At 41.6% G+C, this 25,910-nt stretch overlaps 3 protein-coding genes across 5 annotated transcripts in view; 2 read left to right on the forward strand and 1 right to left on the reverse strand.

Moving 5' to 3' along the window:
* Positions 1–144: 144 nt before the first annotated feature.
* On the forward strand, positions 145–5,502 carry aldh9a1a.1 (aldehyde dehydrogenase 9 family, member A1a, tandem duplicate 1). Its single transcript, XM_079506114.1, has 12 exons — positions 145–272; positions 575–733; positions 1,538–1,683; positions 1,981–2,110; positions 2,420–2,554; positions 2,697–2,893; positions 3,101–3,241; positions 3,366–3,554; positions 3,642–3,729; positions 3,890–4,031; positions 4,358–4,470; positions 5,032–5,502. The coding sequence occupies exons 2-12, from the start codon at positions 592–594 to the stop codon at positions 5,124–5,126; spliced, it is 1,518 nt and encodes a 505-aa protein (XP_079362240.1). The 5' UTR covers positions 145–272; positions 575–591; the 3' UTR covers positions 5,127–5,502.
* Positions 5,503–6,034: 532 nt separating this feature from the next.
* Positions 6,035–11,920, forward strand: med8 (mediator complex subunit 8). Its single transcript, XM_079505055.1, has 7 exons — positions 6,035–6,180; positions 8,722–8,843; positions 8,983–9,127; positions 9,216–9,356; positions 9,706–9,793; positions 9,883–10,122; positions 10,893–11,920. Exons 1-7 carry the CDS (start codon positions 6,175–6,177, stop codon positions 10,961–10,963), a joined length of 813 nt encoding a protein of 270 aa, XP_079361181.1. The 5' UTR covers positions 6,035–6,174; the 3' UTR covers positions 10,964–11,920.
* A 7,228-nt stretch (positions 11,921–19,148) lies between these two features.
* Positions 19,149–25,910, reverse strand: part of pbx1b (pre-B-cell leukemia homeobox 1b) — a 61,161-nt gene continuing 54,399 nt past the window's right edge. For 2 of the 3 annotated variants that reach the window (XM_079506486.1, XM_079506484.1), the window contains 2 exons: positions 25,292–25,381; positions 19,149–22,470 (listed from right to left, as the gene is read on the reverse strand). In XM_079506486.1, the coding sequence (XP_079362612.1) occupies positions 25,335–25,381 (47 nt within the window). In that variant the 3' untranslated portion in view covers positions 19,149–22,470; positions 25,292–25,334. The remainder of the gene's footprint in view (positions 22,471–25,291; positions 25,382–25,910) is intronic. The other variant, XM_079506485.1, reaches the window with a different exon arrangement.

Here is a 25,910-nt window from a genome sequence, read left to right on the forward strand (position 1 = left end):
ATGTTGTATTTATGTGAACTGCAGTTTAAATGGGCATCTCCTTAATTTGTAATCTGTTGTAATTTTTCGGTAAATAAACATGATTAGTCCCATTATTCTAACGTAAAATCTCTGTAAAATGGGTCAAGTGTGGTCACATCGTTACGTAATACGGGGCGTCCCGTTAGGGGCGTGCACAGTTCAGTTCATGGGTTTATTAAACTCGACACAGTCGCCATTGTATTCGCACAGTATCACGTCCTAACAGCCCCTTGCGCTAACCTACGAAAAAGGTAATTTACATTTTAAATTCACATTTTGCAGCCGCTTTGCAGTGCACATGTGATGATTCTGCATGAACCGTTAGATTTACCCGAGGTGATTTGATTTAATGGCTCGCCGTTTCTATTTTGAACTATGCAGTTCAGTTGTGCTGAATAATTTAATCAAAATAATTCATTGATCGCGTCACGCAATGTATTTGTTGTCAAGTAAACGTGGCACGTGCATGCATAACGTTTAAATGTTATATTAACGTGCACGTGTCTTGATTGTTTTGTTATATCGTTATATTGCATTTTACTCTTTACTGTAGGTGCCAAACGACGTAAAATGGCCCAGTCATATCTTGATACAATGGCCAGCGCCTCAACTGGATCTGTGGTTGTGACGGATCATCTGAACTACTGGGGTGGGAGCAGAGTCAAACCCAAAGATACAAAAAACTCTGAGCCCGTATTCGAACCTGCGACAGGTTTGCACACATGTTATATACTTATTTCATTGAGTACAATGCAGATAAACCACAACAGTTGCATTAATAGAGCCTGTTAGAAGTTAAGTTAGAACACTGTGAAAAGTGGTTTCAAGTTCATTACTGCATGCCTGGGGTCACTTGAGGTAACCCGGACAGTTGCATAACTTAAAAAATGTCCCCACCCACCGTGCGTTTTAGTGTACTGTCTTCTGTCTAGCTCTTCACACTAACATTCATGTGTCAGAGTTTAATCAGAGTTCAATCTATATATAGTATATACATAGGGTCTAATCTAGAGTTACTTTGTTTGAAAATGTGTTGTTCACTCATAATGGGGAGGTGATTTCTTAATAAATAAACTGTTGAGGATCTGGTAAGCCTGCTGTTGTATTCCCAAGGCTCTTCACTATAAAACCTGGATATTAGTTATTATGCTGTAAATGGTAAATGGTGCATTTATATAGCGCCTTTATCCAAGGCGCTTTACATAGATTGTGCATTACATTCACCCATTCACACACACATTCATACACCGATTGCGGCGGAAGCCATGCAAGGTACCAACCAGCACATCGGGAGCAATTTGGGGTTCAGTGTCTTGCCCAAGGACACTTCGACATGTAGCCAGGAGGAGCTGGGATTCGAACCGCCGACCCATGGATCATTGGACGACCTGCTCTACCTCTTGAGCCACAGTCGCCCCTGTATAACCAGTTCCATCGGATTCTGGTATCTGCAGGACATAAGAGTTTGCTAAATGCTTTTATCATGCAGCTGTTGGTTGTTCCATCATATGTACAGGTCGTGTCTTGTGTGACATGGTTCCTTGTGGAACAGAGGAGGTAGACCAGGCTATCAAGAGTGCCCACACAGCCTACCTGAAATGGAGCAAATTATCTGGCATGGAGAGGGCTCAGATTATGCTGGAGGCTGCCCGCATTATCAGGGTAAGATAGATAGGCAGAGTCATTAAAAAAAGGGCAGACTTTTAGTCAAGGTGTGAGACATAGACATTATTAGTATTGCAACTAAATTGGATATGCAATCTTTTGACTATGCAACAGGATAGTAGTTAATCATTAATTAAAACAATACATTCATTGATGTGTTGCATCACTCTTGGCCTACCTTTGCTCTGAATACCAGTTTATTGTCTCTTTCACCATTCATTGTGTCATCTCAAATTGAATGGAAACATGATTCCACTCTCTTCATAACACTGTGGTGCCTTCAAATATTAACAGGAGAGAAGAGACAACATTGCCAAGCTGGAAGTGATAAACAATGGCAAATCAATTACTGAAGCATTAGTAGACATCGACGTTGCCTGGCAGACCATACAGTACTATGCTGGCATAGCTCCAACACTTACAGGTAGGTGCAAAATGTTTGTTATTATGACATTTGATACTTTGGTTCTTCAGCTACAGTATGTTAAACTCATTAAGACCGATTCCACAAATGCCTTCTAAATCAGGAGTTCTAACTAGCATATGTACAAGCTCACAGCACGTCACTTTGTGCCGCACTGTGAGCTTGTAAATCTGCTATGTTTGACCAGCCAACGCAAAAATCTAAAATGACGCAGAAATACTTTCCCTATTTTTAATGGGTTAAAGTTCCAAAACTCATACAGTATACTTTGTCATTATATATAGCCATTCATGCTTGTCATTTTTGCAGGCCAGCATATTCAGCTCCCTGGAGGAGCGTTTGCTTATACGAGAAGGGAGCCCCTCGGTGTGTGTGCTGGAATTGGTGCCTGGAACTACCCCTTCCAGATTGCAGCATGGAAGTCTGCTCCTGCCCTGGCATGTGGTGAGTTTACCACAGCCGTTCACAATCATGTGATTCTTGCTGGGTAGATTTGTCTCTGCCCTATTCCCTTTATCCTGACCTAAATGGTTATGTATCATGACATCATAGCTTAAATCATATATATATTTCCTCTTATGCCTAGGTAATGCCATGGTATTTAAGCCATCTCCGATGACCCCTGTGACCGCTGTCATTCTGGCTGAGATCTACCAAGAGGCAGGAGCACCCGCAGGTCTCTTCAATGTCGTACAAGGTGGAGCAGAGACTGGAACCTTGCTCTGCCACCACCCCATGGTAGCCAAAGTGTCCTTCACTGGCAGTGTTCCCACAGGCAAAAAGGTACACATGTCAACAGGCAAACATTTTAGGAAGTCTAATGTAATATTGCTGTGTGTGTGTGTGAGTGTGTGAGTGTGTGAGTGTGTGAGTGTGTGAGTGTGTGTGTGTGTGAGTGTGTGAGTGTGTGAGTGTGTGAGTGAGTGAGTGGCCCATTTTTATTTAATGCTGCCAATGGCCGTTAACGGAAATCTTTGTCTCTTCACTCAGATCATGGAAATGTCGGCCAAGAGTGTAAAGCCTGTGACTTTGGAGCTGGGAGGGAAATCTCCCCTCATCATCTTTAAGGACTGTGAGCTGGAGAATGCAGTGAGAGGAGCACTCATGGCCAACTTCCTCACCCAGGGACAGGTGAGTAAGTAGAGCTTTTTGCTCACTTTATGCTGATGATCTTAATTCACCAATCACCATGTCATGCAGAAGTCTGAGCCGATCAGAGACACCAGTCTTGAACTGTTTCATATCTGTCCACAAGGTTTGTTGTAATGGGACCCGAGTATATGTGCAGAAAGAGATCATGCCACAGTTCCTGGAAGAGGTGGTCAAAAGGACCAAGGCCATCCCTTTGGGTGACCCTCTGCTGGAGGGCACCCGTATGGGAGCACTGATCAGCAAGCCACAACTTGAAAAAGTCCTGCGATTTGTCAGCCAGGCCAAGGAACAGGTGTGTTTAATGATCTTGACAGGTGTGTTAAATGTGCATGAGCAAGCAGTTTATGTAACATATTGACTAATGTCTCTATTTTCCTAGGGAGCTAAAGTGCTTTGTGGAGGGGATCCATTCACTCCCAGTGATCCAAAACTGAAAGGAGGCTACTTTATGTCACCTTGTGTTCTTGGTTTGTATTTTGGAATTTGTTACTGAGGTTTCTATATTAGTAGTTTACTAAATCATTCACTACTCTCATATGACATCAAATGTACTAGTATTCTGTTCTTTGTTGTTGCTGTAATTATTGTTTCATGACGTGTGATATGCAAACATTTTCTCCAACTCAGATAACTGTAGAGACGACATGACATGCGTGAAGGAGGAGATATTTGGCCCTGTAATGTCTGTCATGTCTTTCGACACTGAAGAGGAAGTTCTGCAGAGGGCCAACGACACTACCTTCGGTTTGGCCTCTGGAGTCTTTACCAGGTGAGCATGGTCTCTGGAGAGTTGTCTTTCGATGAGGTTTTCATCAAAGCAAGCTACCAGACCATCATCACGACTACCACTGACCCTCTACACTTAAAGATAAGAAAAATAGTGCAATCTATTGGAAGCAGTCCAGTATCTCCACAAAGCAACCATAAAGTATAATACATATTGCTCAAAACTACTCTGAGATTAATGGCCAGAGGATGACTGCCTGTGTCCTAAGCTGTGAAGACGCGTGTATTTTTAATTTAAAATATTTAATTTGTCGTGGTCTTTAATGTCTCACAGATCTCACATCCTTCTAATATCCCCTGCCCTTATAGGGATATAGCACGAGCTCACCGTGTGGCTGCCAACCTGGAGGCAGGTACATGCTTCATAAACAACTACAACGTCAGTCCTGTGGAGGTGCCCTTCGGAGGATACAAGATGTCAGGTGAGATGTTATAATAATGACCCATTCAGGACAGCCAAGTTTGTCTTAATGGACATGGACTAATGTTCGCCTAACACTAAATGACTTAAAGTGATTTCACTGTTGCAGTCAAATTTCCGAACGTCTGAATAAAATGAGTTATAGCGAGCTCCTGTCATCTCGATCGTTTGGTGTAAGATGGTCATAAATATTGGGCAGAACTGTCAGTCTTTTTCTCACGTGACATTTCAATATAATCAAGGTATAAACAATGACTGCTGTGTGAACCTTTGTCCATCCATGTAGTTTTTGTTTAATTTGTTTATATGAATTTTGCTTTATATGAACTTCCTGGGCTTTACACTGAGAAACACTTCAGCACCAGACATTGATTTTGTTATTCCCTCATGTCAGACTTTGGTCTTTCAAAAGTTTTTATAGTCTTCTAGTGTAGGGCAGACAGATAAGAGATGCTTACATAGATGTTTGTAGGATTTGCATGTATAGCATAATATTGCATTTCCCTGAAAAGTATGTAATTCTGTACAATGACTTAATCAATCAAACATTGTGTTTCACCAGGCTTTGGAAGGGAGAACGGCCAGGTGACAATTGAATACTACTCCCAGCTAAAGACAGTGGTTGTGGAGATGGGCGATGTAGATAGCCTCTTCTAAAACAGAAGAACAACCTTCACCAAGTTGATACTACAGTGAAAGAACTTCCACGGCTGGCATTTACTGTATGTCTATAGATCGACTATGCACCAGGAAATGTTTGATTCCACATTCTCAAGATTACTCTTTTAGTAGACCACTTTTTTATTTACATGTTCACTTGTTCAGGATCTAGACAGACTGAAGCATATTGAGTAGTTTGTGAATATCTGTGGTTGTGGAAGCTCTTTGAACATGCTCTGATTTCTGTACATCATTACATAAGTTCTACAACACCTGAGATTGCCTTAACCCCAAGTAAACCTGCATTTTACACATCTGGTTATATAGGCTAATGAGCCACATGTAAAATAAATTGCCTTGTGATACAAAAGCCTCACTGCTTTCTTACTCTATTGATTAAAAAAATGAATAAGGGGGGTGGTATGGGGTCGTTATAATTGCCTTTACTTGAACTATTGACTTGAGAATATCTGTGATCCAACTGAGGGATAGAGTGGAACAGGGAATTATTATGAGACCTAGCTGTAATTAATTGTAGGCCTACTAGCATGCCCTGATCTTGTCTGAACCCTTTCTCCTGCTGTAGTTTTGCATCATGTACGTGTCCAGTACATGACTATGAGGCCCAGAATACTGGAATTACATATTGTATCTGTTACTTGTGACTGTGTAGATTTGATTTCCATTGACATATTTGAGGGCAATGTTTTTCTTGAAACTGATTTCTCTGGTGATGCATTCACTACTTTACTTACTGACCACAGTAATCAAAAAATCATAGTTATTTTACCAAGAAGAGCCTTTATTTGTAAAATACAGCAAGGATTCGACAATGTTTTGTAATACCCAGATCCATCTAATAAAAGTCTCTATGGCTCTGGCAGTACCTAACACCAACGGTGAGAGGCAACAATACGCCATAGCGCGTCTTGGTTGCCCGGAAATACAACAGCAGAAGAAAACAAGAGGATAGTTGGACATTAAAAATCGAGTGCTCGTGTTGTTCCACGCATCTACTCGTTTATTTGCTTAAACTCTCAACAAAATGCAGGTAATTTACCCCCATTACTCATGTAGCTTTTTATGTACTTGTATACTTGCTTATTGTGCATATTCATGTTTTAAGTAGCATGAGTTATTTACGGTGTTTTGCGCTAACTAGCTAGCATAGCATAGCTATCTTCAGGTGTAGTCAGAGAGATTCTTAAGAGATTCTCAACATTTTAATTCCAAGGACTTAAGTATTTATTAACAGTTTGCAGAATTACAGTACATTTCAAGCACAACTCAATACAAAAACTGTTAACTGTGGACGACACCATAAAGCATTACACTTGTTTACAATAGGGTCCACCATTTTCAATTCATCAGAACATGTAGAGACGTACAAATATACACTTCTATATAACAAAAAAAACAGGAAATCATCACAACAAGGGAGAAAAAAACCATATACAGTGAAGGGGGGGGGGCTAAAATAGTTGATGCCAGCGGGACCCCCATAAGAACATTTTCGTGGTCGTTATTTCAGATTTACTACAGCACTAATATTCGGTAACTCAAAGGTGTTCAAACTTCAAAGTAGCCCTAGCCCCTTTCGGAACCCTGGTTTACCGTTTCTGAATTTTGGACGTCGGTACCCCAGGGTCCCTCAGTACTTATTCCACTCTCCATGGGACTCGGCAGGGCTGTCAACATTGGAGTGTCAGAATTCATGAGATTGGGGGGGGGGGGGGGGGGGGGTAGCCACGCCCCCTTCAAGCCGCACCCTCACACAACATACGGTATACAAAAATACAGGCAAGACTTTGAATTGAAAGTAAAATGACGTTTTATCCCTTAAAATTGTGTTGGGATGATGGGAGACAGATGTACATACCCTCCGTTCACGCCGTGCTGCGCTCCGCTTGAGTGTTGGTGAGATGTTTCAAAGATGCATAAAGCGGCTATAGGAGACAACGGAAACGTGGGAGAAATCGCATTAAGCGCCAAAGTATTTTTAATCTCTTTTTGAAGTTTTGACTGCTCTGAAATTCTCTCTTCATCACTTCCTTGACTTTCTTATTGTACCGCCTCCCGCACCGAGACTGGCTAGCTGTGCGTCCTAGTTACTGCCTCTGATTGGCCGACTGCGTACATGCAGGATGTTTATAATGCTGTTGTGTCGTGGGAGGTCGGGACATGGGAAGTGAGGAAGAGAGAATTTCAGAGCAGCCAAAACTTTAAAAAAAAGATTAAAAATACTTAACGGCATCAGCTTAATGATTTTTCCCACGTTTCCGTTGTCTCCTATAGCAGCTTTGTGCATCTTTGAAACATCTCACCAACACTCAAGCGAAGCGCAGCACGGCATGAACGGAGGGTATGTACATCTGTCTCCCATGGAGAGTGGAATAAGTACTGAGGGACCGACGTCCAAAATTCAGAAACGGTAAACCACGGTTCCGAAAGGGGCTAAAGTAGCCCTAGCCTAAAGGCTCATTCATAGTCTGGATTTTCGGTGGTGGGGTGACCACCAGCTGTAGGTCTCATTACCCATGGTTCTTCATCCCGGACCTCTCAACATGTACAAATGCAAAATCTAAGGTGCTTACCCGGCTGCCCCACTTCTCAGGTCGGCTTGCGCCTAGCAATTTCGGACCTTCGGTTACTTTTTCTGAATTTTGGACGGCGGTAGCCTAGGGTCCCTCGTGGCTTATTCCACTCTCCATAGGACGCAGATTTACCTACTCTCTGTTCACGGAGACCTGCGCCGTCGCTTGAGTGTTGGTGAGATGTTTCAAAGATGCATAACACAGCTTTAGGAGACAACAGAAACGTGTGCGAAAGAGCGCTAATCGGAGTTGCCGTTAAGTATTTTTAATCTTTATTTTTAAAATTTTGCTTCGCTGAACTTCTCTCTCTTCCTCGACTTCCTTATTGACTTCCCATTGTACTGCCTCCCGAGCGGCGACTGGCTAGCTGCGTGTCCCTACGTTACTGCCTGTGTTTAAAACCCCCGTAGGTCCGTAGTTTTAAATTTAAAAAAAGTGTTTTGATACACTCTGACTTTTTAGTCTGCTCTGAAGAAGGCTACTGCCGAAACGCGTCAGCGTTCTCAAATAAACATGAGAAATTGCATCTGAGCCAGTCTTACATATTTTATTTTGAAGTGCCACTTTTTCCATTTAGTTGGTTCATGAGTTAAGTTATGTTCAAAGTTGGGCACCCACTGCCTTAAACAAAGGGCAGTTTCCAGAGGAAGCGCACCTGTTTTTCTTTTTTTAGCTGGTATTAGATGAGTCCTGGGTGTGAGGCCTAGTAATAGGCTATTCCTTTTAAGTTTGTTTTAATTTGAGTGACGTTGAGAACAGAACCATGAGGTATAGTCAAAATGACATTGATGGCTTCAGCTAGCTGCTAGAGTACTCTTGTTAATAGCCGCAATTTGCAACTCTAGATTTATTTTTATAATGGGATGAATCTAGAGTTGCAATACCCTCCATTGACTCCCCACTCATCCCAAAATCTCCAAATAGAATGAATTCAGTTTTACCCAGGTGTAATGTGACAGTTTATGAGAATGTTACTCATTAAACTCATTATTCCACAGCAACGAGAGGAAAAGCAACTTGAGGCGTCGGTGGAGTCACTCATCTCTCGTGTTGCACATCTCAAAAGTGCACTGCACAATTTTATATACAAGCTGGAAAATGAATTTGAGCGGCTGACATGGTAAATGGCTTATCAGGATCATTACGTTACATTAATTCATTCCAAGGTCATTTTCATAAAGCTGTTGACGTCAGTGATGCCAACAACGTCCTGATTCTGAACAGTCCTGTCTAATGTGTGTTTGTCATTAAAAAAACAGGCCGTCCGTCTTGGACAACTTCGCTCTGGTCTCTGGTCAGCTGAACACCATCAACAAACTGCTGAAGAACGATAAGACTCCATCGTTTCGCAATCAAGTTATAATTCCTCTTCTACTGTCTCCAGATCGAGATGAAGAACTGGCAGTGAGTATCTCAGGAATAATGTCAGCATCGTTGCCTAATCTTTTGCAATTTGCCTATTCGTAAGCTCACTGTCCCGATGCATGCACAGAAACTGACAGAGCAGCGTGTACCTGTGTTCAGCCATGAGATCGTACCAGACCACCTGCGTACCAAGCCTGATCCAGAGGTGGAGGAACAAGAGAAGCAGCTTGCAGCGGAGGCTGCACGTATTGGGCCAGAGGTAGCACAGGTACAGTATACACATGATGACTTCAACTTTTGCCTGCAATTACGATTAATGAACTATCATTAAAAAAGAAAATAGCTATATAGATCTGCTATTTTTGCACGCCACCATTGTTCAACAAAGTATAAACTTGATGGTTAAGTTGTTAATCAATTTATTCTATTATAAAAGTATTAAAATGTAATGTGCATTCGTGTACACACGCATAAACTTTTGGTTAATTGGACAGCCCTAATTGTCATGTCGTTTGCTCATTGTAGAAATGAAGAATGCAGTCATATCCAGAGTAAACTGTTAAATGAACACTCAGGGTGTTACTGTGTACCTTACATGTTTGTTTTTTCTTCAACAGAAACAGATCCAGACATTAAACAAGTTGTGTTCCAATCTGCTGGAGAAGCTTAACAATCCTCGTGATGACAGGGATTCAGAAAGTGCTGGTACGCCTGGAATATTTTTTCTATGAAAATCCTTTTGTTACACATGATGCAATTATCAGTTTAATGAGAATAGATGTCCTTTTTTACAGCAATACGGCAAAACAAGCCATCTTTTAACCCTGCTGATACCAATGCCTTGGTCGGTGCGGTCGCCTTTGGAAAGGGTCTTTCCAAATGCAGACCTCCCGGGCCAGTGGCCCCTGGACATCCAGGACAAGGGCCTATGATTGGTGGAGGTCCAACCTTACAGCAAGTCACTATTGGTGGTGGTTCAGGTCAACAAGCAGGAATGGGTGGGTCTGTGGCACCACAACAGCAAGGACAGCCAGGTAAGAAAGAACAACTTTTGGGTGAAAGATTCAGATCTGATTGATATTGCAGTGACACAATGCAATATGTCAATTAAAAGAAAATACGCATATCCTGTCAAGGAGGGACACATTATACTTCAACTTATAAAACTTAAAAGGTATCAACTATGCTAATCAAAGTGAAACTTGTAATACTAGCAAAGATTTTTCTCAGACCATGATCGCCTTTGGGTCATGCATTATCCTCTTGAATGCTCAGCAGTATAAATGTTTAATATCAAATTGATAAGTTGAACCCAGACATTTTGCAATCATGCATGTTTGTTTATTAATTCCCCAAACAATCAATAAAAAATCTGTTATGCAGGGCATATTGGCATTGCTTTGAGATTTTGTCAAATTAATGCAGTACTACCATAGTCAGCAGTCAGCAAATTTGTTTTCAAGATATGGTACTTGGTACCACTACCAAAAGCACTTATGCCATCTAGCTGCTGTAAAGTGTAATACTTGTATCTTGTGCAAAATAAATAATGTGTAAGTGTGTGGTGTACTAACTAAAAACATAACAGTCACAATCATTGCCCCAAAAAAGAATAAGATGAATCATAAAATATTGCTTTATAAATAATACTAATGCTAGTGTGGTACTTCAGTTTATTGATCAAGACTTTGTTAGTGATTTGATTTCCCATAACCAAGATGAGATTTATGGTTTATTGTACCCACCAGAAGCACATGCGGGTAACATTTCTGCTTTCAACTGATATGCATTTCACCTTTTGCAGGAAAAATGCCGAGCAGCATCAAGACAAACATCAAATCAGCGTCAGGTTCAATGCATCCTTACAACCGATGAGGTTATGCCTTGTACTCCTATGTTCTCTTTACCCGTTGACTTAAAATGATGGCAAAATTCATATACATCACCATAAAGCCTGAATTCTACTTAGTCATAGGGCCGGCCCTCCACCGAAAATAGGCAATGTACAATAGATCAGCTACTTTCGGCACAGAACATCTTGTAGACAGACGTCTTGTATTCTATTTATGAAGAATAACGTCTAGAGGTGATCACTTTGACATTGAATTTGTTTTCCATGTTTATTCCATGGCATACTGCAGGATTTATAATGTCCCCAAATAATTATATGGTTTAAAGAACTATTTTCTGATATTTCGTGTCATTTCTGAGCCTCTATGTACTTTCACAAGTTATCCACTTGATGGCAGCATACCATTGTGATCATAAATGGCATTTGTACCCAAGAACTGTGACACTTAGACAAACAAATATGTGTAAAATAGCGTATTTAGACGAGATATGAATATATTTGCATTTTATGGTTTGCTACAGTTTGTAGTCCTAGCACCCAGGAGAGAGTTTGACTCACCAAAATGTATTTTTTATTTTTTCAACTTAGAAAATAAGGTTAACATACAGTTGGATCTAAATGTTCTCTTATACGTCATAAATTACACTCATGTACACTTTTTCAAACTTGGTACTATTTGTTACCATTTATTTATCTTCAAAACAGACAATTACTCCAAGTGTATTGACTTCTGTGGAGATAATCTTGTTGAACAAAATGGGTTAATATGGGAAGCCTTTGTTTGGTATAGAGCTTATTTACTTAATTTGTCCAAACTCCAATGTGAATGTTCATTTGAAATATGCGTTATGAACCTATGGTGGTAGTAACTTCTGGGTGTGCCTACAAATACCTCATCCTTGAGGCCACCTTCATATGTCGATTATGGTGCCATTCCTTTTTTGTGGATGTTCTCAAGAAAATAAAGGTTATGCCCAACATGAGTGAGTCAACTGATTTTTTACATAAATTAATTGTAAATAAAGAGAACAGTAATAGTTATTTTACTATTCACTTAATTTGCTTAATTTCCTGTGTTGGCCCAGGAAAAGCTAGTCTACCAGTAATTCATTATTTACAGCAGTAGTTTTGAGGAAGATAATGTTTGCCATTAAACAACCAGCCCTGCTATATTTAAGTGCTGCAATGTGCACCATGATATCATTTTTATTACGTGTTGCGAGTGCCCTCGCAGCCCACACACCGTGCTTACATTTTGCCCATTATGTATGGTGAAACAAAGGTGAGAGTAATATGTGTGGACGTTGCTCTGTCTGGCCTGATAATGTCACAGTGTTTAAAGGGAGGAAATGAGGAAGTTCATGCTGACGTGTGAGGGCCTCTCCATGCTCGTGGTCTGTCCACTCCAATCCCTGTCCCGCTGAGCCATGGCGGCAAAGCACAATGACCACTGTGCTGTCACAGGATGCAGCCCGATGGGCTGACCTACATACACCCTCTGTCCCCGAACAGGCGGACGTCTCGCTGTGTCAGCCGCTGTAGTAGGAGCCTCTGCTGAGACAGCTCAAAGCTGCACAAGGTCAGACTGTGTCCACAGATGAACGAGGTGTAATGGACAATGTACTGCCATGCAAAACCTCAGAAGCATGAAAGCTACAGTGTGGTTTCTGTCCCAAAAAGTGAAAGGCGTCAAGGTCTCCAACAAAGCAATTATCTTCTGGGGATGTTAGGTGGGTTATTACACATCTTTTCTTGTCTCAGAGGAGCGAAGAGAGACTGGGAGTGTTAATGAAGTGGGCTTCAAGTTGGTTGGACCTCAACTAACATTCAATTTGCACTTTACAAAAAGTACAGTATGTGAAAATCAAATTCCCTTGCTGAATATTTCACATGCATGCGCACACACACACAGTATACTGTACATTAAATTAGTCTTTAAATGAGGTCTATCCACCCCTGTGCTAGATTTTTCGTATTTAGAAATGCTATTGAATCATTGTAATGGACAGACGATGATGGCACAGTCCAATTTCTCTTTTCCAAGCCATTGTCCAAGCCATTTTAGCACCTGGTTGTATCTTTGTCTCCATTTTGAAGAAAGTTGAAAGAATTTCCTCACATCTGCAAGTACAGGGTTGTTAGGCCAAGCAGATGAATAAAAACAGAATATAGCTTATATAAGATTTCCATTCCCAGTCTGCAAACCGCTTACATTAACCACTTAATCCTATATATTTTATTGTGCAGGGTCTCCCAGTGGTCTATATGCCCTCCTTTTTTCCCTCTGCACCAAATCTCTTAATCAAAAATAGTCAATCTAAAAGGGCTAAGGGTTAGGCTTGTGGAGGTGCTATTTTTCGTTGAATGATCGCCTATTGCTGCTGAATGTTTGCCAATTATGACATGCTCAGAATAGGGACACTGGCTAGGGTTCATGTAGTTACGTGTTGGTTTAACCCTGAGCTTCAGCAGATCTCATACAATAGTATTTTTCGCATTGTTAATAAGAATGTATCCCAGGCTTTATTCTGACCGTAACCCATTTAGACCTGTTACAGAAGGCGATTTAGATTCTGCCAAGTACATAATTACTTGAATGTTACTATTTTTACAGTGTCACTCTGCAGGAGTCTAGCCATCTGTTTGTGTGTCTAGATTAATATTGCAAACCACTGGACCGATTAGTGTTACATTTCTTGTGCACACTGTAGACCACATAAGTACTTGAACTGAAACCTTGCCAAAAGTTTGAGTTATATGTCATAGATACGGTAGGCTACGTCATAGATTACTGACGTAATAGAATAGAAAAATGTTTGCCACAGGAAGTCTGAGATCCACATTGGACTCACACAGTTCCCATGTGGATCTGAGTTTTAATTGTAGAGAGCAATAACATTCCATAATTCTGTTATAGTAAGCAATATTAAGTATCCTGTTAGTAAGCAATATTAAGTATCGTGTGTGTGTGTGTGTGTGTGTGTGTGTGTGTGTGTGTGTGTGTGTGTGTGTGTGTGTGTGTGTGTGTGTGTGTGTGTGTGTGTGTGTGTGTGTGTGTGTGTGTGTGTGTGTGTGTGTGTGTGTGTGAGTACATCCACAATCACACATTTGTACAGTATTTTGGTTATATATATTCTACACTACAGACTCTGTACAGAGATCATCATATCAGTATGACAGCACAATCTGTTCCAAATTGTATATCAACAACATATGTGGGACACAGTATAAGTGATAAAGAGAGGGAAAAAAAGTATATCATTCTTTCTTGAAGAGTTGAAAAACAAGCTAGGGCAAAGTAATGACACCGACATGAATGATAACAGCTTTGTTCTGCCAGTAAGTGATTGCAATAGGAGTGCATCCAGATGTCCTTGATCATCAGTGCAAAATATTTAGCATTTCTTGCTCATTTTCTGATTCATGTGGCGGGGAGATAACTTTGTTTTGCTTAGATTTTTCATAGCTTTTGGCACAATTCTAAAGGGATACCCCCTCCCCCTATTTTTGAAGTACATGATAAGGTTCATGTCTGGCTCATTAAAGAGGCTTTAGGCAAGCATAAAGCAACAGTGTACAACTCCATAAACTCCCACACCCCAAATGGGCAGTATATTGCAGATTCTAATTCAAATGCTGCACGGTTTAAATGACTTGAAAGCCTTTGATGACGCACACTGATCTGTGAAATCGTCTTCAAATGTCTCCTTTATGAAACTTGGGGATCAGAGGAATTCATTAAAGATCTGTGGGTGGCATAGGCAATGTAAAAAACTCAAGCACTCCAATAACACTTCCACACAAGAGCTAAGTTGACCTGCTTCCAAATCTGAAATCTGCACCGCTAAGTGGAACACATCCACAGTCCCTGCTTATGGGGCCCCTTTCTGTGCATCCAAGTTGGAACCTTTCCTTTGGATTGTCTCGGCAAACAATAATTTGTGTCCAGCTACAAGACATCTTATTTTAGGAGGGTCATCGCCATTGCACAGCAGAAACCATGAAGAAGGGTTTCCCTTGAGTGAGCTGCTTGGTTAAAACAAAGGCGCTCCATTATCTTGTGCCCCCCAGACCTCAAACCTTGCAATGTCTCTGAGTGTGCTTCAATAACCATTCCCCCAGGCATGTATCGCCTCATGTATGACTGCTGTCTTGGCAGGCATTGATATGGCTGATGCACATTATGCATATGTATGTCCAGTGTTATTGCAACGTAGGTCACAGATTACTGCAAAACCTGTCCGTCCATCCGTCAGTCAGGTCCTCCATATATGGTTGTCAGTCCATTACGCCTCGTGACATCACGCGCCTCCATATATGGTTGTCAGTCCATTGCGCCTCGTGACATCACGCGCCTCCATATATGGTTGCCAGTCCATTACGCCTCGTGACATCACACGCCTCCATATATGGTTGTCAGTCCATTACGCCTCGTGACATCACGCGCCTCCATATATGGTTGTCAGTCCATTATGCCTTGTGACATCATGCCACGTCACACAACATGGTGAGTACTTTATATTTGAAATCTGAATGTTCATGTACACGTTCGCTTTGTAAATGTAGCGATCGCGTAAAACTGGCTGCAGTTGCGCCAACATGACGCTTGTGAAGTACAAGCGTCATGTGAACCATGGCTAGTAAACAGTTAAGAATGAAGTTTCATACAAGGATTTGGTGCTGTGACACCCCAAACAAAACATTGTGTCTGTATATTTATTCTACCTTTATGTTTGTTTATTTCACTCACTCACTCACTCACTCACTGCAGGGGTCAATGGGTCGTACTACAAACATACAGACAGACAGACATACACACTCAGTCACTCATTGGAGTGATAGGCACCGCTCAAGACCAAGCAGTTTGTTTATGAAAATGAATTAACTTCTCTTTCAAACTGTCACACACTTGTGACTGCATGAGCAGTTTCCACTTCCTAACAACACAGACTACTCCACTCAATGTCCATGAGGTGTAAAGTTCCATTCTAAGTTGTTTATTTCACTCTTTTTACTACCAAACATAGGAGCTTTTTTGTGTCTATTTTTTCTAGTAAGAGAAAATAATGATGTATACCGGTACTTAACTTGTAATACTAAATCTCAGTTTTGTCATAATGAACCCTCATCATCAGAGGGTGCATCTGTAGGTGTTTGCTATGGATTTCTATCTTTTGACCTGTCACCTCCTTCAACCACCTTGAACATCTCATTAGTGTGACAAGTGTGGTGGTGTTTCCACACTATAGACCCCGCCCACTCCACTGAAGTGAACTGAACTGCTTCAGGAAGCTTCAGTCTTGTTAAACAGGCTATATGGTGGCGCTAGCATAAACAAAGCCTATGTCTATAGATGCTAGAAAAGGAGAGGCTTCACAAGCTGAAGGTTGAGGGTTTGAATCTTGGTCCTTAATTTTTATTTGAAAGAAAATCGAGGTCCTGACCTTTCTACAGGAACTCCTGGATAAGGGCAGATCCCTGTCCTCACTGAAGGTGAACCTAGCCGCCATATCGGCATGCCACATTGGCATTGAGAATAAGGTGCTGAGTGAGGACGCCCTCATAAGGCGGTTTATGAGGGGCGTGCGGAAAATCCGCCCAGTGACCCGCGGTATTTGGTCCCACCATGGGACCTGTCCTTGGTTCTGGAGGCTCTTTCAGAGACCCCGTTCGAACCATTGGAGACATTGGGTTTGAAGGCCCTGTCTTTGAAAGCCATTTTGTTGGTGGCTCTAAGTCAGTGACTTACAGGCACTTTCTGTCAGTCCAGACTGCACAGTTTTCAACGAAGACATGAAGACTAGGGTCACAGACACGGTCAAACCTAACCCAGCCTTTGTCCCTAAGAACTCCAATGCCACCATTGTGCCAGTGGACTTTTTAGTCTGCAGGGGATGAGAGGTTACACTCGCTTTGCCCAGTCAGGGCTATACGGGTGTACATGGCCAGGACAGCTCCCTTCAGGAAAGGGAACCAGTTGTTTGTGGCCTGGGAACGAAGGCCAGAGGGAAGCCTGCTACGAAGATCAGGCTGTCCCAGTGGATTGTGGAGGCCATTCAGCTGGCCTATTCCAGTAAAGGCGTTTTGCCACCTTTGGGTTTGAGGGCGCACTCTACCCGAGGTGTAGCGGCATCCTGGGCACTTTATATGGGTATTTTGGTGCAGGATGTGTGTACGGCGGTGAACTGGTCGTCATCTTCGACCTTTGCTAGGTTTTACAACTTGGATGTCACGGAGCCATCAGTGGCTCATGCAGTCCTACAAGTTGCTGTAGAGCGTAGTTCTCTAGTACCCAGGGGGTCAGGCTAACTAGTGGGATTGGGCCTGAAACAGTTAAGCCTGGAGTATATAAGGCAGCCTAGGTCTGTTGGCTCCTTACATAGGGCTGAGACCGTCGGGTCGGAGCCTTTGACTCCACTATAGGCCAGTGGCCTAGTGGTTTGTTTATGGTCCCGTATGGGCGTGGCCGAGTGTATAAAGATGTTTTCTGTTTGATCGCATATGGAGATATGCTCCCATAGGGCAAAATGCTCACTTGTATTACTTATATAACCACAGTTATTGCATAACCTCCAGTTTTCATGATTCTGGATCCATTCCAAGCATTAGTTTTGCACAAAAAACACTCCTTGGGCTTAAAACAGCCATAGCCGTCATCACAAATGTGATGAGGTCAGCACATTTTGGGCACATTTGGGCAAGTGGATTCAGAATCATGAAAACCCCCTAGTTTTTCAGTGACTTACAGGCACTTTCTGTCAGTCCAGACTGCACAGTTTTCAACAAAGACATGAAGACTAGGGTCACAGACACGGTCAAACCTAACCCCCTAGTTTGACTTTGACATGTCACATGCTACATAATATAAAGCATATAATGAAATTCTGAAAATCGTTGATTATCTTTGCCCATGAAGCTTTCAGAAGATTCGATCCCTTCCATGACCATCATTCCATCATCTCAGAAATGTTTGACATCTGAAACATTTTGTAAATGTGAATTTAAGCACATGCTACTTCTGTCACATTTTACTTCAGTCATGCTAGTGTTTAAAGTGTGCCAAAGGGCAGGCTTGAACCCCAAACCTTGCACTTACAAACCAGTGAAACCACTGACACAGGTCTTGTGCCTGTAGATTGGACAGTGACCGATGGTGATCTTGAACCCTAAATCTTGCGCTTCCAAAGTACCGACAGGTTCCGTGACACAGAAGCATGGAAGGTGCAAGTCAGAATGAAATACTTAACCTTTATCTAGAATTTAGATGAAGAGTGAAAATGTGAAATTGTGCAAGAAGACAGAAACCACATACTGACGTAGAGTACATAGTACAAGTAATAAAGCACATTAAAGTAATGTAGGGCAGGCGTACTGTGAGGGGATTTCAAACTTTTCAGTGTCATTAATTACTAAATATCAATTTCACTGCCTTATTGGTTCAGCATAATATGCTCCCTTTAACGAATTTAACGTTAAAGGGAATTTAATGTTTTAATCTTTATTCATATTATGAATAAATTAGCGTGTACAGTAGTTTCATTCTCTCACAGTGAATTAAAGGAACCCTTTGATACAAACAAGGAGCCATCCCCATGTAATTATATTTGATCATGTTTGCATATGTCACTCCCACAGCCTCGGTCACGCTATGTGATTTGTATGCTGTGACACTTTTGGGACCACCCTTTCTAATCCAAAAAGTTGACGTACCTCCCAGTATGGGGGGAAGGGGGGATGGATGAATTGGAGGGCACATACAGACAGGCTGGGTGCATTATTTATCTGGAAGAGAGAGATAAGTGTATATTCCACCCTCTTCCAGGGAACGCACATTAACGGTGCCTTGAGGGAACGGTGGGTGCAGAGATGGAGTGGGGTGGTTGGGGGGGTAGTGTGTCTGGCTGCCGTAAGCAGGGAGCTTTCACTCACTTTAGAAAGTTGTGAAAATGTCCCCCTTCACACCCTAAGCAGATCCAGCTCTTTGACGCAGTGTTAGCAGTGAGAAAATGCCTCAGATGGTGTAGCACGTTTGGAAGTGTGATGTACAACGTTATCCGCTGGGGTGATGTGCTGTCAGGACTACAATCTGCAGATTTGTGTCCTACAGTGACTTATGACCCTGTCCCTAGTCTGAAAGAGAAACCACACCTCTTGATGTTAATGAATTGTTGACTTTGAGACAAGATTAAAAACGACAAAAGCAAAATGTATGCAACAAAAGAAACTATTTATTTGGAATATGCATTGCCAGTACAAATTAAGAGACCATAAAACCTACACCAGCTATTTTTCTCCACAGAAAACATGTTTTGAGTTGGAATTAAAAAGACAATAGTTTCTCATTCGATACCTTTTTACATAGGCAGAGATCTTAAAAGTTAAAATCTGTCCTGGAAAAAGGCTCCACGATTTCACTCTGAAATCCTTATAAAAAAAGAATTAACATTCAAAACACTGCAGTACGTTATTTCATTGAAGAACAAAAGACATGCAACAAAGAAAACATTTCATGTTTTACAAATTGTTCTGTTTCTCTTCTCTTTTTTATGTTCCTTTTACTTTTATATTCAAAAACTAAAAGCATCATTACATGAAGCTTTAATAATATTTGACAGGCAATGTGAAAAGTAGAGTTAAGCATTTTTGAGAGGGATAGAAAGAATCCTGGCGTGGTGCGTGGCCAACGCTCTCATTTCAATGGACTGGTTTAAACCATTGAGACACTGTATAGTGTATATCACCTTCATGGCACTCATTCCTCGACTTAAATGCTGCGCTGGTGAACCAAGAAAGCCTTTCTGAATGATCAGAATTTCACAGAATTGCTTATTATGTTAATATACTGTATGCTGGAGCCTATTATAAAAGCACTGTAAAAAAAGAAAAAGAACCACTGTTTTTTTCAGTCTGTGGTGAACTCGACATGTCTCTCTGAGAGGTCAGTTAGGATTGGATCTCATTTCGTTGTAAGGATTTACTCAAGCTAGAAAGAAAAATATCACAGGACAGTGTTAACACTGACTTTTCACGTCACCTTCGTCGAGACAGTAGCCATTTTGGAGGCAGGCTTGAGTGTAAAAGTACAAAGTAAACAGAGGAACTGCCTCACAAGTGTCTGGTGACCTCAATCTGCTCGTTTGACAAAACACTATGCTGCAGCATATAAAATAAAATAAAAAGGATACTGCCCAATAAAATAAAAATAAGCAAAACAAGAAAGGTGCATATCTACATATAGAGCATTCTTGGGCTAATTCACATATTATGAAAAACAGTCCTGTAACCAAGTGAAAGAAAAGCAAAGTAAAGCACAACAACAAAAAAGTGAATTATTCACAACATGAGGACATAAAAATATATCCAAACATCATCTGTGTGCCATCAGGGTACTTGTTTCAATTTAATTTATATAAAGACTACTGTATTTTGACTGCATTTTTGTTTTGTTTTTTTGTTTTGAGTACTAAAGCATTTTTGACATACTAGTACCTTAGGTAATAAAATTCTACAAAACGAGAAAAGAAAAGCTGATAAAGCTGATCCCAAAGTAGAGAATGAAAATGTCTGCCTTTTTTTTTGGTATCAAAGTATGGTATATATGCTGAATATCTCAAGAGTACTACTTGTAATGTATACATGTTGGACCAAATACTATACTGTACATACAACAAAGGTCACAAATCTAATTTCACATTTTGGGTTGGTTGTGTAAGTTATGAATGCTGTGTTTTGTTATGTGTTGTTGGCATTTTGGAAACCAAATGAAAAGTGGACATTATTCACAGAACAAAGATATGCAGTGTATTAGCCACTTGAACCCTAGCGTCCTTATGCTGGGGTAAACATGAACCCTAGCGTCCTTATGCTGGGGTAACACATGGAGTGAAAACAGCAGATCTACAAGCTCACAGGTTGCGACGCTTTATGAGCTTGTTGATCAGCTATTTTCAATGAAGAGATTTGGTGTTGAGGGAAAAAAGGAGCGGACCTTAGTATATAGGGTTTAAGTGGTTAAATCCCCACAACATAGCACCTTAAAATTAAGAAGAATTAAGAAAGATAAAGATATCAATTTGTTTTGCCCACAAGTGGTTTTGGTTACCAGCAGTATTTGGCTATAGTGATGTACACTGATTTGAGTGATGATGTACCCTATTTGTTCCATAAATGAATACTATCGTTATAATCTAGATTCTCTTTATCTGTACTCACTATTCTCACTATGACAATGACATAATACAAACGTTACCCATTGAATGTGATCATTAGACGTTATTGTGCTTTAATACATATCGATGAGTCATAATTGCTGCCAATGTAATCATTGATTAAGTGTTTCAGGTCAATTTTTCAAACTTGCTTGAGTCAATTGTCAGTGAATACTAAGGACACAACAATACCTCAAGAGAAAGGAATTGATCCTTATCAAACTCCTTCAAAACATGTTAAATGATGTATTTTTCTACTGCATAAATAATGTTACTCTGTGTTTCTGTATTGTATGTGAGTATAAAACATACTATGCTGGCGAAAAAATTAAAATGAAAAAAACTGTCTTACGAGTTACTGAAGATTTGAATACAAAGTAAGGTGAGAACCATTTCAGATATACAAAGAGAGTAGACTAACATGGTTGGAACATAGCAAACATGAAATGTTACCTCCCATAGTACGTGAAAAAAATAAAACAACGGAGTGAGTAGTAGTCATAACAAGAAACATGAATAATGTAACAATATCAAAATTCACCTCCAGGGTTGAACTTTGGCACAACAGTCAAATGGAAACCTGTGGGCATGGCAGTAAAAATAAAAGGGTTTTGTTACAGAAATAAAACTGGGTGGTAGTATAAATTTCAGTAATTACAAAAGTGAAAAAAGAGAAAAGAAGTGACTCTCAAATGATTTTCCTTTTGTTATCGTTTGTTTGTTATTTTCCATAGAGGTAGTGTGAGAGTATTTAAATTTACAAGACACAGGCCCAATTGAGCACATTCCCATGGTGGCCATACTTCTTCATACTTATACTCAGGGAAGGGTCCCCACCCCTCCCCAAGTATGAAGTCAGAACAAAATTGCCGCTGTGTGAATATGGCCGATATACTGCTAATCGTGTCCCTACGGAGTCACATACTGTATGAGAAATACAAAGAGGCAACGTGGACATTGTGTGGAAACTGTACAGACAGTAATGATGTGGAACGTGAGCTCCCTATGCAGGCTGCTGATGGCGTGGTGGTCGCAGTGATGGTCTGGGTAGAAAAAAGAAGTGACGATTTGTCCGTAAACGGCGATAATGTCATCCCCAGTTCCTACCCCACCCCCAGATGTCTCCTGCCCCTGTAACTACAAATGTCAGCTCCAGTCCTGATGGGGTTGGGGGTTGGGTGGGTCATGAGGCTATTATGGAGGCTGTAGTGGTGTGGCGGTTGGAGGGATCAGTTGGAGGTGTCAGAGTGAACGCTTCCGGGTCCTTCTGTGGGTGAAGTCACTGATGAGGGGGTTGTAGCATCCTGCCAGCCACCGTTTGCCTGGGAGAATATATGGGGGAAAATATGGGAAACCGGGAGAAGAAGTGAGTCGGGGTCGTTGGTGCTCATTACTCATGCATCTGGGTGATCTACAGAGAAGTGATACTGAGGTGCATTGAACATGAGTCCTGAGGGAAGGAACACAGTGAACTATATATGCAATACCCTCAGTTACTTCACATACGGTATTGTTAACTGCAGCCTGCAGCCAAATATACATCAGAAGGAAAATAATATCTTCATATTAAATGCAATATTTCAAAGCAGAACTGACATTACATGTTTAAGAGGAAATTCAGTGAACAAATATTACCCCATCACAGCAGTATAGACTAAAATCTCTTTAATGACAAAAGTGCAAAACAAAAAAGTATGGCTTTATGGCAAAAGATATGGTCTTGACGTAAATGTCACAAAATATAGAATGATGAAATTGTGTGAACGGCCCCTTTGAAACTAAACAAAAGCACCATCAGTGTACATTTTCAGTAATTATGGCAGTGAAGCAACCACAATGAGGCATATGGAGGTCCTTTGCAATTCTGAAGACAGGCCTGCTAAAGAACATTTGGAATAATAATAGTAAATTTCAAGCCATCAGTGTTAAAAAAAAGCAGGGAAAAAAAAGAAATGGACATTTTTCATTTCAAAGCCTGTTATTTAAAGCAGACGACAGTCTGTAATCAAAGATGGCGGGGAAGAAAAATCACAGAATGTCTGACCTTGGTGACACTCTGTCTATTTAAAAATTGTAATTACTGCTGGAGTCAACCACAAAAGGCATTATGTATCTGCTCTAACATTATCAATGTTGGAAGTTTGACAACATTTTGGATTGGAATTCCTCGACCCCCCACATCCCTTCTTCAGTTCGGTTTGATATTTGCCTTTGTCTTTGTTTCCGTACAATATGTGTTTTATGTTTTCTTGAAGATATAGAGATTTATATGCTACAATATTAAAGGGCAACTTCACCCATTTTCAACCTATATTGATATAATTGGTCCTCGCTAATGGCACCCTTTTGTGTCTATACTCGCTCTGTGTCTCAGAGGAGGGCGGTGGATGGACAGTTCATAAACCCACCTACTAGTGACATAATCAATGGGGAATCCAAGCTAATAGAAACTGCAAGCTTTCTATTTCTGGAAAGTTGGCATGCTATAATGGAAGCTATTGTTCTCGTGTTAAAAAAAAAGCCTAATGATGATGTCACTCGTAGTCAGGTTTCTGAACTGTCCACAGCCGTTTTCTGAGACACAGGCCGAGTAGAATTTTTACCATATTATCATGAGCATTAGTGAGGATCAATTATATGAAGATAGGTTGAAAATGGGTGAAGTCTTCCTTTAACAATTCTGAGATTTTATTTATTAATTTTCCCTTTTCTTATTACAATGTGAGTGTTTTTCTCAAGCCATTCCAACATTCCAACAGTGCCATACCCGTCATACTATAGGAGCAAACAGCTACGGAGGGGGCAGAGGGGGCAACATTTGAACTGTGCAGCCTTCGCTACATAAATCATAAGGTAACAGCTTGTCACACAGATATCCCGCTCTTACATTATGCACTATGAGCCTTCTTTTAAGGCTGTAAAAGTGAATAAACCAGCATATTGTGGCATTGTAAGATGTGGAAGAGCAAGCAGGCGTCCAAGGAGAACCGTATCACCGAGGTCAGGGGAACGGCAGCGAACGGGCCCTGAATACGTTAGTGCTCTTTCAGGGCTATTGCAGCTGGCATAGACTAGACTAGAGCAAGGAGGACATGTCCAGATCCGTCCAGGAAGGACCATTTGAATACATGTCATGTACATGCTCTTTTATGCACACACACACACACACACACACACACACACACACACACACACACACACACAGTATGTGTGTGTATGTATACATACACACACACACACACACACACACACTGTACATACATACATACACAGGCCACATTTCAGTTCATTATCATGCGGCCGCTGAGGCACAACAGACAACGTCGACAGCAGAGGGACCCAGCCGCGCCTGTGACCGTCCTCGCCCTCTTTCTGCCGTGGCTCACTGTCAGGGCCATTAGTGTGGCAGCAATGTGATCTGAGCAATGCGCTTGGATTGCTGTCCCAAGTCCACACTCTGCTCTCCTTGTGTCTGTCTTATCGATTTTACCCTTTACGACACGGCTTGTCGCTGTGAATTTCCCTGCAGTTTGCAGCCGCCAGCTAGCCAGCATCCCCCAAAACTCCTGCCTCCCCACGCATGCCCCCCACCACAACTACGCAGGCCCGTCTCACAGTATGCATGAGATGCAAAATCCGCCGCCAAATCAGGTGAGGGACAAATGCGTGTACATATGTGTACTTTTTGACATTTTCTTTTCTAGTTTAAATTATCATTATGGTGGCCTATAGGAGCCTCTGGCTCTGTGCCACTAATCAGGGTCAACTAAGAGATGTGAAGCCCCATGCAGTAGGTGTCACCTGTTCTTGCATGCCTCTCACGACGGGGGGGGGGAGTACGTGGCTGCAGGTGCTGCACCGGAGCTGATCGGACATGACAGGCTCAGACGGCGCCTCTACGAGCACATACACGTATATGTGTGTGTGTGAGTGTGCGCGCACGCACGCATCCAGGCCCCAGGTCTGCGCCCGTGGCGTGACCGATACAGAAGCAATCAACTAGGTGACCGCGGAAGCTGAGACAAGTCCTACTAAGTGGGAATCTGAGCCCCATGGCTTTGAAATAATTGCTAGGGGAGAGAAAGAAAGGAAGGAAGAAAATAAATAAATAAAAGGATTGTATTGTTTTCTTTTCCTCCTTACATTGATGCCCTGCGGACTGTACATCTGGTTGGCTGTGAGTCCATCACTGTATCCGCCTGTCTGACTGATAACATGGCGAAGGGTATCCACCTGAAACAGAGGCAACAAACCAGGCAAGGTCAGAGTCGCCCAGCAGAAGCTCAAAGACGAGAGAGGAACGGATGACAGGATGATAATGGGAACACAGCACTGCGGTGGAGGACAATCACATCCAATCAGACATCACAGATACTTAGGACTGAAAATGTTGTCATGTTGAAATAATACATAGTGTACAGACACACACACACGCGCTCACACACACACACACACACACACACACACACACACACACACACACACACACACACACACACACACACACACACACACACACACACACACACACACACACACACACACACACAAACAAACAAGAACAAAAAAACAATCTGTGTTCAACTATTCTCAGTGCGAGCACGTCAGTAGCATCTAAATGTGAGTAGGCTACGGCAATGTGAAACAGAACACTGGATCCACATGAAAGATTGTGACTCTAGTCTGTACACAACAGGCCTAGTGGCGGGGAGCGAGCTATGCGTCTGTGCCTGTGGTTATCTGCTGCACCGCTCAGGGGCCC

This window comes from Electrona antarctica (genome assembly GCF_951216825.1).
Source record: "Electrona antarctica genome assembly, chromosome: 7".
Lineage (NCBI taxonomy): Eukaryota > Metazoa > Chordata > Actinopteri > Myctophiformes > Myctophidae > Electrona > Electrona antarctica.

Excerpts from the sequence above, each read along its gene's own strand:
- med8 (XM_079505055.1), top strand. Across the intron at positions 8,844-8,982 it reads GAATTTGAGCGGCTGACATG|GCCGTCCGTCTTGGACAACT; the intron begins GTAAATGGCTTA and ends TTAAAAAAACAG. Across the intron at positions 10,123-10,892 it reads ACAACAGCAAGGACAGCCAG|GAAAAATGCCGAGCAGCATC; the intron begins GTAAGAAAGAAC and ends CACCTTTTGCAG.
- aldh9a1a.1 (XM_079506114.1), top strand. The coding sequence starts at position 592 with ATGGCCCAGTCATATCTTGATACAATGGCCAGCGCCTCAACTGGATCT. Across the intron at positions 1,684-1,980 it reads AGGCTGCCCGCATTATCAGG|GAGAGAAGAGACAACATTGC; the intron begins GTAAGATAGATA and ends AAATATTAACAG. Across the intron at positions 3,730-3,889 it reads TATGTCACCTTGTGTTCTTG|ATAACTGTAGAGACGACATG; the intron begins GTTTGTATTTTG and ends TCTCCAACTCAG.